The sequence below is a fragment of the Strongylocentrotus purpuratus genome, unplaced genomic scaffold (genome assembly GCF_000002235.5).
Source record: "Strongylocentrotus purpuratus isolate Spur 01 unplaced genomic scaffold, Spur_5.0 spur5_scaffold_9, whole genome shotgun sequence".
Lineage (NCBI taxonomy): Eukaryota > Metazoa > Echinodermata > Echinoidea > Camarodonta > Strongylocentrotidae > Strongylocentrotus > Strongylocentrotus purpuratus.
Window position 1 is genome coordinate 19,999,018 of NW_022145615.1, and position 12,809 is coordinate 20,011,826.

At 38.7% G+C, this 12,809-nt stretch overlaps 1 protein-coding gene across 1 annotated transcript in view; it reads right to left on the reverse strand.

Annotated features, from left to right (window-relative positions):
• The window catches only part of LOC763294 (dynein heavy chain 8, axonemal), a 92,350-nt gene that overhangs the window by 34,951 nt on the left and 44,590 nt on the right, over positions 1-12,809 (reverse strand). Inside the window, exons 45-50 of the mRNA XM_030976312.1 lie at positions 4,967-5,208; positions 3,863-4,003; positions 2,915-3,158; positions 2,071-2,213; positions 1,142-1,276; positions 569-691 (exon numbers count right to left, since the gene is read on the reverse strand). Coding sequence (XP_030832172.1) covers positions 569-691; positions 1,142-1,276; positions 2,071-2,213; positions 2,915-3,158; positions 3,863-4,003; positions 4,967-5,208 — 1,028 coding nt within the window. The remainder of the gene's footprint in view (positions 1-568; positions 692-1,141; positions 1,277-2,070; positions 2,214-2,914; positions 3,159-3,862; positions 4,004-4,966; positions 5,209-12,809) is intronic.

The window sequence follows — 12,809 nt, forward strand, 5'->3', positions numbered from 1 at the left end:
ATCCCAATTTCCTGTATTTAAAAAATTCTCAACTTCAACCATGTACTCAACACAATACCTAGGCCCTTACCAACTACCAACACTATAACCTAAAACTTGATTATAATCCTAACCTTAAACTTACACATTTTACAAGATAAAGCCCAGTGGGAATGTCACAGGAACAAATGTCAAATCACCATCCTTTGGGGTCACTGGCTAAAGATGAATATGTACTTTTCATGTTGAAATATGAAAATACCCTTTATACCAAAATACACATTAATTAAGCATGTAAAACAACACAATACCTAACCCCTTACCACTCATCCTCTCCAAGCGCTATTGTTCTCCTTAGAACTATAAGCTAAGAAAGATACCAGCAGTCTTTTTCAAGACTACACCAACAGTCCTTTACAGGACTACACACCCTCAAGAAAGATTACCGAGAGTCTTTTTCAGGACTCCTCAATCCTCCCTTTCTTCTTCTCTCACATGGTGCACCCGCAAGCCTACTGTATAAATGTTTACTTTGTCTCTGAGAATTAGAAACAAGAAATATATTGTGGAAAGGAAATGACAGACATACCTGGTCTCCCCATTCATTGATGATCGGCATGTTGATGTCATCAACAAAGACGGTCATCTTTCTTCCTGCTGGTGGTCCATAAGTGCTTCCCATACGTTTGTCCACGTAGCTTTCAATGGTACGCTGTGATTTTAAATTGGGAAAAGGTAAATTATAGAAAACAAGACAAATGCCACTGCGTGTCCGATATGCCTGTGCCCTTCTGTGGGTGGAGGCATACAAATTTAAACTATCAATCAATAGTTCTCTACAATCAAAACACTGGTTTTAAATATATCCTATTATTTCAGTACAGAGATTTAAAAACTACAGTATTATATCTTGGGTTACCATATTTGTATCTAGACAACTAGACAGAAATATGCATAAAAACAAACCCTACAAATAATTTAATGGAACAAAACAAAATATAGATATCAAATGGTACACAGACAAACAGAACAACACATGTATTAAGAATATACACTGTAATATAAGCTAAAGGATGTGTGTTGAGAAAAAGGATTAAGTTTGTGTTTTAGTAAAGAAAGAGTGTGAATGAGAGAGACATACAGAGAAAAGCAAAATAGTTACCTGGAACATCATGGGTATTGTGGCCGAGGAGAAATTGAAGCTCTTACTAACATGTGCATCAGGATTGTAATTAGACATATAGCCCTTGATCATGACCGTCTTAGCTGTTCCTTGTTCTCCAATCAAAAGCACAGCCTTTAAAAAAAAAGGAAAAAAAGGATGAATAACAGAGCAATAACAAATAATGTGATGATTTATTTTGTGTGATGATTTATTTTGTATCATGAAGTATTAAAATGGAATAGCAGAGGCAAATATTTATATCATAGGTACACACACTTACCCACCAAAAGAGGGTGTTTTTCATGAGTCTTGTTTTGCTAAACAAAAATTGTGACTAGCTGGCTGAGTGGAATTTTGATCAAGGAGCACAACATGATATTCTTCTAAACCTCATACTTACTCAAAAATGAAATGCAGTAAACAATTGTTGACACCATTGATAATGGTGTATGATTAGATTTAGTGGTAACAACATGTGGGAGTCCTATTTGGGACCGCCGTTGATTCATTTGTGGAAAACAACAGTTCTAAAAGAGCTGAAGTTCAAGTTCATGTAGTTCAACAAACTATAGTCCTCTCCCTGAATTTGTTTTTCAATGAGTGAGTTTAATCATTTTCATATGACATAAATACTACTACTGAGAATGATATAGTTTCCATCAAATGTTTTGTTTCCAACTTTAATCTTTTGCTAAAACAAATTCATTGCCAAAGAATTTCATGAACTCCCATTTTGTGGAAAACTGGTGTATAAAGATTTAAAGAGAGCCTGCAAGATCGACAGGATGCTGATTTCAAGAATGAACTTTGTATTGATCTCCTCCCATACCTAATGAAAACTGAGTCATTATCAGCCACTATTTTACAGTATGTGATCATTTGCCCAAATTTGGAGTTACTACTTAAACGATGAAGAATATTCTGACCTTGTGCTGCTTGGCGATTGCTTCCATGAGGAAGTTTGTGCAGACATTGTCAACATTGGGTACGAGGATGGAAGAGTACTCAGGGACAGAGTCATCTGGGTACAGATATTCCTGGACTCGGTTAGACCAGTGCTCCCAAGTTCCTAAGATGGATAAATTGAAAGGATAATAATAATTATATACAGTCACATCTGTCTATAGCGACCACGCAAGGGAAATACAAAAAGTGGTCGTTGTAGACATTTTTTGGGGGGTGGCCAGCAGACGAAAAACGAGTGGCCGCTGGTCGCGTTAGGCAGGTGGTTGTTGTGCAAGGGTTCTTAACTACATGAAATCTCACGGGGGGATTTTTATTGGTCGTTATGGACAGATGGTGGCTAAGACAGGTTTGACTGTAATTATAAAAACATGGAAGAAAATACATGAGACTTGGGTGCTGAATTGGATTACACAAATATTTTGATTTCTAAAACAATTTTTGAGTTAAATCATCAGAGGATTATCCTACCTTGAACCACAAAACTAATTTTCTTCCCAACCCAAGATGAGAATGTGATACTGTTCACTTGAATATGAGTGAAATACAAGAAATACAAAATTAGGTGCAAAAAAAGGAATATTTGTACACTCATTGGGTAGATGGTAAACATTAATAAGCATAATACGGCAGGCATGTAATACGGAGCTTTTCATCAGGGCCCTGTTTCACAAAACTTGTCATCAGTGACAAATGACAGTTCTTGTTATAAGCTACTGAAATCTTTGCTTCTGTTTGGTTATAAGCAGATTTGTCACTGATTTTTGTGAAACGGGTTCCTGAACATGCTAGTAGGGCTGAACTCACCATCCTTAGTCACCACATACTCAAAGATGGTGTGTCCGCTTTCTTCTGTGACGGGAGGAAGATCCATCTTGCTTTCATGTTGTGTCATGAACTCCTCCATCCTTGCTCTGTCTTCCAGCTCCAGCAGTGCACCAAGGCTCCACATGACGGCAAAGATGAAGAGTTTCTCCAGGTGAGCTGCAGGCATGGTGGAGTGGTCATGCTCATCTTTCTTAGGGATCAGCCCTTCCAGCAGGTCGACAGCCTAAAGGGGTTTGGGTTAATTTTTGTTTACTTCAGTATGAACTACATGTATCTGCAGTAGATATTAAACTAATTGTAGCTACTTGCTCCCTCTATATAGAAAACAATGCCTAAGCAGTGCCTGTTGGTTCCCCATGATCCTCTTTTTCTTATGTTAGTTGAGAGCTGATTTGATGAGATAACCACTTGTTAGTGACCATGCTGGGTGGTCTAATCCCTCCTGGCCAAACTAGTACAGACAGGATTTAACTCTAAATAATTGATATACATAAGGATGACTAATCTCAATTTATGGTTATACATGCAGCAGTCCCCAACCTTTTCTCTCCTTTTTGTTTGTTTTGTGGAGTGCATAAGAAGGTGCAATGTGTGATGCAGCTTGATGATTAGAGTAGTTTCCTCAAGAGAGGGAAATTCTGGATCATAAACCAAGTCAGTGTTCCTTTAATTCTGGCTAAGGGACATTCCTAACTCAGCTCCTAAGATTGGAGGACAGTAGGACCTCACCTAAGAATACCAAGCTGAAAACAAGAACTACCTAATGAATCAAACCCTCTACAAACAGAGAAATATATAAATTTAAGCTTGATACAGACTGAACATGGCGATACAATGTATTTCTTCAAACTTATTTAATCTCTAAAAATATTAGCTGGATGGGCACGACTGGTGAAAGGGACTAAAACAATTTGTAAAGTAGCTAACCTGTTTGATGTAGTTACACTCCAAAGTCTCCATCTTGGGCAAGAGGTTGTGTGACACATACATGTAGATGTCATCAAAGCAATTGTGGAACAAGTTATGTAAGATGGATGCCTCTCCTGCTGCACGCTTGTTCAACCAGCTCTGAGATTTAAAGAGAGAAAAATATATTTGTTTCAGATAATAATAATGATTGTTCGTTCTTTTATAGCGCATTTTGGGACCGCAGATATATCGTTACCCCGGTCATCGGATTCAGGCTTACCCGCACACAATGTATGCACATTCTCCACTCCCTGGGGAGCATTTCAGCCAGGCGTCCTTTTTTACAAGCGCACACTTGCTCATCAAACCACATTAACTTTCGCATCCTACTGGGTATCCATCTAACACCTGGGTGGAGAGTGGCAAATGTAGTTCAATGATTTGCCAAAGGGCATTAGTGCCGCAGCAGGACTTAACTGCGGACCTTGTGATCCAGTCCGGTGACATATCCACTCGACCACGACACCTCTACAGTGATTGCGGTTTACAGTTGGGACTACAATTCCTAGACAACATGATAAGTTATAATTGTTTGATCTTAACTGTAACATTAACAATCTTCAGTAGATATGAAGATATAGGTAGGCTCAACCTTTAGTTCCAATCCAAGGTTTGTATGATTAAATTCATCTATCTCTACCATGTGTAGTAACTGGCACTCTAAAAAGTAACCATGTTATCAAACAAAGAAGCAAGAAGACTGCAAAAGGAAATTGTCCAATTTCTCTATACATCTTCTGAAATGGCATTCAATTGACTAGAATTTACTCAGCATTCTCATGGTCTATGGGAGCAGCAGCAGCAATCAGCAGGAGCAGTGTGAGGAACAGGAAAAGGAGTAAAAGCAGGAGGAAGAGCAGGGCCTCCACTTCACAAAACTCATCATCAGTGACAAATGACAGTTTTTATTATAAGCTAGTGAAATCCTTGCTTCTGATTGGTTATCAGCAGATTTGTCACTGTTTCTTGTCAATTTCCATTGAAAAAAGGCTTTGTGAAATGGGACACAGGAGCCGCAGCAGCAGAAACAGCAGCATATCAACACTAGATTCTATAACTAACCTGAAGGATTGGTCTCCAGTCCAGTGCTGAACTACTCATGTACACCATACCATTCCTTGATACAGTGGCGGGAGAGGCGTTGTCAATGTTGTGCACTTCAAAAACTACCTTGCAGTTGGGTGACATGGGGATACGATCACCGTTGGCCAGGGTCAATGTCCTGTTGTCGTCCAACACACTGTTGAGGTTCTCAATCCAGATGGCATCCACTGGTCCGTCAAGCACAATCCAGATGTGTTCACCTGGCATGACATAAACAAATATTTGTCTTTTGAAGAGAGAAACTTGACTGGATACAAGCATGGAAATTACAGGATAAAAACATAATACAATAAACAGCAAGATGAAACATCAAACCTTGAATCTCTAAATAATATAATGAAATGCAATGCACATATACCAATTTATTAATTGAAGTGATCATCAAACTTTATAGAGATCATATTTTGATGTCATCATGTACAGAAATCAAAATCTCTTAAGGCGAGGCGTCAAAAATATCGATACCAGCTGGCTTCCGCCTCACGTATTGGCGGATCGAGGCTGCAATTCCGCCCGGAGCCTGGCTGGGGCAATTAATTTTCACTTATTAGCCCAGCCGGCTTGCGCCAGGCTGGGATCTGACTTTTACCCCGGAATCTGTAATCGGCCCATCCACCCCCCGCCTGGCGGCACGTCTATAATTGGCTCAGCCAGGCTGCCGCCAAAAATAGGTTGTTAAAGTTGCAACTTTAAAGTTTCCAGCTGGCGGTCGCCGTACGGAGATGCTTAAAGTTTTAGTGGCGGTAGCCAGGCGGTGATGCTTGTAGTCCAGAATCTGCACGGTCCTTTATAATTTCCCCACACTTGATCCAAGCCGTCGAAGATGGCGTTATCAACAGACTCATAATTATGCTCACCAGCCCGCGCATATTTTTTTTACACGACTGTTTAGCCACTTCAGTCAAATATACTGTGCAAACAACTAGAGACAGAGTCTAGTATTACCCTTAGCAGTTTTGTTGGATTGCTGGAGCTGTACGTGTGTACATGTATACTCGTTATTTGTGTCGGGTTAAATCTATCCTCTATTCTCTTTCATTATGTATTTCTGTGTTCTTCTTCAATCTATCCTCTTCTCTTTTGTCATGTATTTTTTTCTTCTTCAATCTATCCTTTTTCTCATTCGTTATATTTTGTTTTTCCTTCAATCTATCCCCAGTTCTCCTTCGTTTTGTATTTCTTTTGTTCTCCTTTATTCTAACCTCTTCTCTTTTGTTTTATGTATTTCTTTGTTTCTCCTTCAATCTATCCTTTTCTCCTTCGTCATCTATTTCTTTGTTTTAATCTGATAGATTCCCTTTCTCCTTCTTTATATGTATTTCCCTACGGTTTTTCCTTAGTCTAGATCTTTAATCCTCTTAGCTCTTCAATCATGCATTTCTATGTTCTTCCTTTGACTTATCCTCTTCTCTTTCCTTATGTATTTCCTTGTTTTTCCTTCTCCATATCCTCTCCACTATCCTTGTTTTCCCCTTTCTATAATTTCCTTGCCTGTCATGGGTGTACTTGCTTGGCTTGCACATAGTGCGCTGACGACTTAGACTCTTTCACCAGAGCATTTCTTGGAATTGTTTCACGAAAATGGCTAAACAGTTGTGTAAAAAAAATATGCGCCACCAGCCCAGCCTGAGTTTCGCCGAGCGTCTTAATTTAATGATCACTCCATCATCGGCTGGTAGCAAGTAAGTAGGAATAGGTAGCGTTGGTATGGTGGAGATCAAAATTAAATAGGCCAGATTCTGGACTTTGATGCTTGAAGTTGCAACTTGTTGAAACGTACTGAGCTTTCCCTAAAAAATGGCGCTCATTTTCCGATTGTGACGTCATTTCAAGCTATGTTTACATTTCTATTCACGCCGGGCTTTGCGTACAAAAAGGGATGGACGTTAAGCAACAGATACAGTGATAGACCTTGACAAAAACTTAGCAACACCCAACAAATCTTGAATACAGAATGTTTCAAGCAAACGTGGCTGCCGTGATGCTGGGAACATAGTTTAGACGTAGCTTTGAGGGCGATTGTTATCGCGCCTTTTAAGACGAAACGCACCTGTTTTTAAATTGCTTGGATTAGCAAGTGTGCGCTTGTAAAAACGACGCTTGGCTGGAATGATCCCCCAGGGAGTATGTGTGCGGCAAAGCCTGAATCCGATGACCAGGGTAATAATTGTGAAGCGCTTCGAGAAGGCCTTCGGTCCTGAAAAGCGCTACTATAATAATATAAGAACTAGCTATTATCATAATTATTCTTGACAATTTAAGTGTATAATTTCAAATATTTCATGTCATTTTATGTCTTTATATCCACTATCTTACACCATTTAAACTTGGTGTCTACTCAGGGGCGTCTCCAAGGGGGGGGGGGTGTGGTGAAGTGCAACACACCCCCCCCCCCCCACCTGTCAGGATATTGTAGGTAAAATTGCGCTGCCGTCGGGAAAAAAGAGAAAAGGGGGAGGGAAAAAAAGAGAGGGAAATGGAAAGAAAAGAAAAAAGAAAAAGAAAAGAAAACAAGGAAAAGAAAGGAAAGAAGAGGAAGAAAGAGAAAAAAGAAAAAGAGAGAGGAAAGGAAAGAAAGGAAAAGAAAGAAAAGAACGAAAAAGACAAAAGAAGAAAAAAGAGAAAAGGGAAACAGACAAGATTAACAGTCGAAAACGGTACATTAAATCGTCTTTTTTTCCTAATTATTTAAGGAACGTCTAAGCTTCCGCGCTTCGCTCGGGAGGCCTATTCCCCACACCCCCCTTTGCGCTTTGCGCGCTCTTTAGGTGATTCGCTTGCTCACTACCGCCCCTCACTAAAATAAGATCCTAGCTCCGCGCCTGCATTAAAATATATAGCTGTGATGCTGACTAAGTTAACGAAATAATTCGTATATTTATGTCGTCGAGGAAAATGACCATTTGCGCATACGCAAGTACTAAAGATAGTCCATAGGAAAAACAATTTAGCCTTCGGCCCCGGGTTTATATGGTTAAATTTGTAGATATTAGGCATTTAATTTTGTCGGTAATTGGTGGCTATTTTTGTCCTCTACACCGTTCAACAACCGAACTGCATATTCCGATCACTATCTTTACGATTCTGAAACACTTTCCGTCGTTTTCGCACTTTTACGAGAGGGCATAATTTCCGCGTCCAAATTTTGAAGACCAAAATTTAGACACGGAAATTAACTTCCTGACACTTTCAGCAAAGGAGAAAGGGAGAAAAAGAAAAAAGAAAGAAAATTGGAATCCCGGAAACGCCCCCTTCATTTGCTAGCTTGCTGTCATTTTAATTATCTTAAAGGTAAAGACCAGTAATGGTCATGCGATTGCATTGTGAAAGAAACGTTGTGGAAAAGGTTGATCATCTAGCATCTAGCATCTGCAAGGTTCTGGAATCATCAAAATGATAAGAAATTTGGCCCATTCTTCGTAAAGTTACAAGCACTTTACACAGAAAGATGTATATGGGACTACCCTATATCTCTCACACGACCATGAGAGAAACACATTTACCAAATATATGAATTAGTAGGCGGTTTCCCGGCAAATTTGTTATCATCATGTATTAGTCAAAACATATTCTTTCACATGATTGGTCATGAGAGCTTCCATTTCATTTTTTGAAATTGGGGCGTTACCAATACTGGTCTTTACCTTTAACCAATTATTCAATACTTTTCTTATGAAAGAAATATTGAGATGTACATTATCTATATACAAGACCCAAGAGAACATCGTTTCGAATGTTGATGGAAATAATGTGACAAACCATAACCAAACGACTATTACGTCCAAAATTTACTGTAACGTTTCGCGTGTATCTGTATGAGCATAAAGCAAGTCAATTTGTAAACGAACATTGGCTAGAAAAAGAGCAGCGGATCAAAGGGGATAGGGTTAATTGAACCCTTATTTTCAAGGGGGTGTTAGAATTGTGATTTGGACATGCATGTGAATATGACAAAATCAATGACCGGGGACAGTTATCTTGAAACGCTGGGACAAATTAAAGTTCTACGTGTATCTATACAGACAAGTAGCACTGTCCCCACTCAAGGGTGAATATAATCATGCGAGCACAAGTCTTCTTTTTTTACACCTGTTTGTGTAGTCCTATATATATTTATACATATTTTTGTGTACAGTGCTTGTTACTTTACCAAAAATGAGCAAAATTTCTTATCATGTTGATGACACCATAACCTTGCAATACACACCAATGCTTTATGCGAAATCATCAACTTTTTCGAAATCAATCCACACCGTTTCTTTCACAATGCAATCGCATGACCAGAACTCAACTTTATTTTTAAATGTAGCTATATAGTCATGTTTGAGCTTATAGTGCCTAGATAATCACCGGTTAAACAAGGGAGAGGGGGATAAACTAGGTGCGCAACTCTTCGCTTTTTTCGGGGGGGGGAACTACAAATTACATACATATGTTGATATAACAACATCCAGGGAAATTACCGTCTACTTTTGTTATATATGTTTATTTAAATCGCCATATGATCTCTACAGTTAATCTTCATGTATGCTTTGATAATGCATTAACATTTCCATCATAAGCGATGACGACAAAATGTTGCAAAGCCTCTGTACATTGTCTCGTTGATGATCTACACACATCGACCCCCTCCCGCCTCCCACCGCTAATTCCCGTCGATAATGTGTACATTCATCTGAGACAAAGCATGATTGTCCAAAGGTGCGAAGCTCTTTTTCTTGGGTTGATGAATAGACGAGTAGGCATACGTTCTTTGTAACTTATAACTACCCCTAATTCCCGAAACAAGTCTTTTTCTTAGTACATATCTCTAACATGGAATAAGAATTAAATTATATATACCCAATACAAGACCCAAGAGAACATCGTTTCGAATGTTGATGGATATAATGTGAGAAATCATATTACAAACGACTTCGTCCTAAATTTACTGTAACGTTTTCACGTTTATCTGTATGAGCATAAAGCAATTCAATTTGTAAACGAACATTGCCTAGATAACGACAATGATTGAGCTTATAGATAATCAACGGTTAACCAAGGGAGAGGGGTTAAAGTAGGTGCGCAACGTTGCGTTTTGTTTTGTTTGTTTGTTTGTTTGTTTTTTTTTTTTTTTGGGGGGGGGACTACAAACGGAATATACATGTTAATAATTAATGCATAAACATTTCCATCAGAAGCGATAACGTCATGGGTTTCGATCTGTCATTGATACCTATTGTTCAGGGGGGATGATCTATTCATTCATCCCCCCTGAACAATAGGTATTACGTAAGGATCGACACCCATGGATAACGGCAAAATGTTGCAAAGCCTCTGTACATGGTCTCGTTGATGATCTACACACTTTGACACCCCCCCCCCCCCGCTAGTTCCAAACTATAAACAATGAATGTGTATATCTTTCTGAGACAAAGCTGTCCAAAGGTACGAAGCTTCTTTTCTTGGGCCGCAGTATTACTGACCTGCACATAGCAGTACCTTTTGTCCCCTCCCCCACCGACTCCCTTCCCCACACACCCAACATGTATGATGTGTATTGAATGAATACAATAAAGAATGCAACCTAAACAAAATCTGGCCAAGTTACGTAAGAGGAACAATGGACGTGGCCGAGTGTAAAGGTCTGTTGGATACGCGTATGCCGGGAAAAGACCACCCGTTTGGGCGGGGGGAGGGAGGGGGGGGGTCTTGTTGTTTTACAGTTGTCGTTACTGTTTTCAAAGAATGTTAATGGGATCGCATTACGACGTACCCCTAAATAACAATTGTTATCAAAAAAATATCGTAGAACCAGATTTTAATCTAATTTAAAAAATAATCATGCGAAGAATAATAATCATGCAAGATAAAGGAATGAACAAGAAGATGTGATGACATCTCTCTCGCTCGCTTTCTCAGTGCCATTTTCCATCTTCATTTCTGGTATTGTTTTTTTTTCCGTTTCGCTATTTGCTTTTATTCCGAAAGTATTCCTTTCGATCTTGAGATAAATTATTATACCATAACCTCGATATGGAGAAGAAAAGCACGGAACGATCGAGCGTCTGATGACATCGAAACAAGAAGAATATTACTATACAATAATTATAAAATGGAGTTGATCGGAGAGACAAATATCATAATAATTAATAAACATATGCCCAACTTTCTCTCTCTCCTTTTTTCTTCAATGTCGTTTTCAATCTTCATCCCTCATAGTGTTTTCTGTTCCGAGTTTTTTAATGAGATCACGTTTCGACGTAGCCTTTTTTACTCCTAAATAAGAATAGCTAATCATAATTTTAAGGTAGAACCAAATTTGACCCTATATTCAATATACATTCAAATATATAACAATCGTGGACAGATAAAGGAATGGAAGAACAAATTGATTAAGTAAAATGTAACCGACGAAAAGATGACATGAAAAAAGATTGATTATCTCTCTATATCTCTCCATCCTCTCTCTCTCTTTCTCTCTTTCTCGCTGTTTTCTCTCTCTGTATCTCTCTCTCTCTCTCTCTCTCTCTCTCTCTTCGTCCCTGTCTCTCTCACTCCCTGTCTCGCTCGCTTTCTCAGGGCCATTCTCCATCTCTGTTAACGTTTTCCTTTCTGCTATTTGCTTTTATTCAGAAAGTGTGTATTCCTTTCGATCTTGAGATAAATTATTTTACCATAACACTTTGGAGACGACGGGCTTCTACAGAAGCCGAGATATATCCCTAATATGTTGACAAAGTTTTCCAGCTTATTATCACCTATTATGTGCTAAAGTTCTTTGCAGTATTATTTATATTTAGATTATTTAGGACCCGAAATACCCGTACAGCTTGAGACGGACGCGTACGCGCGCGTCCGTTCTATATTCTTGCCATGATATTCTTGCTTGACGCTACTTCTAAGTTCCATGCACCCTTCCGCATTTCAGATATTAGTATTACGGGTCGTATTATCAGTTCGATTTCGACCCTGATTACTTATTTATATTTATCTACCCTACCGGACGGTGTGGCATTTTTTCCTCATATACTAATCTAAGCCTTATCGATGTAGTGTTTTTAAATGACGATACGCTTTTCATTTTATAAACTTGACCAATTTAGCGAATCATTCATGTATGGACCTCTTTTATGAAAGGCTTATTCCCCACCCTAAGAGGAACAAAAGAAAGTAAAGAAGTAACTACTCTGGAAGATTACCGTTTTGAAAGAAGAGGATGTAGGTCTAAATGTAGGTAAATAGGTCAATCTACATGACAATACAAACAACCACTCTAACTTAATCCTTTACGAGGGCATGTAACCATTTTAGATCAGGTTTGAGTAAAATATATTGATCAACCTATAAAGCCGGTCTTGGTTTGAGCGGGCATATAATATGTTTAAATGTAATGTTCTGAAAAAACGACCCCCTGACTCTTCTTTCTCCCTTTTCCCACGGAATATCACTCCTGTCTTGAGAAACTCCGGCGGTATAGCCACGAATATGCGACTTTTCCTGGGCAAAGATGCTACCATTGTTGAAGAAAAAAATGCAAGGCAACATAAAGACAAGTTTTCTGGCAATGAAGAAAAGCGAGTGCAAGATGAAGAAAATATTTGTTGTTATCATTACTATGTTATTACAATAGTGTAAGCATCATCATCACCATCATTTCATGTATACATTTACATCCCATCTACAGAACTGATCACGAAATGAGGATTATCAAAGTTTTAATGAAACGGTATGTTGAACGAGAACATAGATGGAGATGAAGACAAATAAATTGAAATTCTCACGTTTTTTGCACTTCTTTCTTTCTTGATTCATAACAATG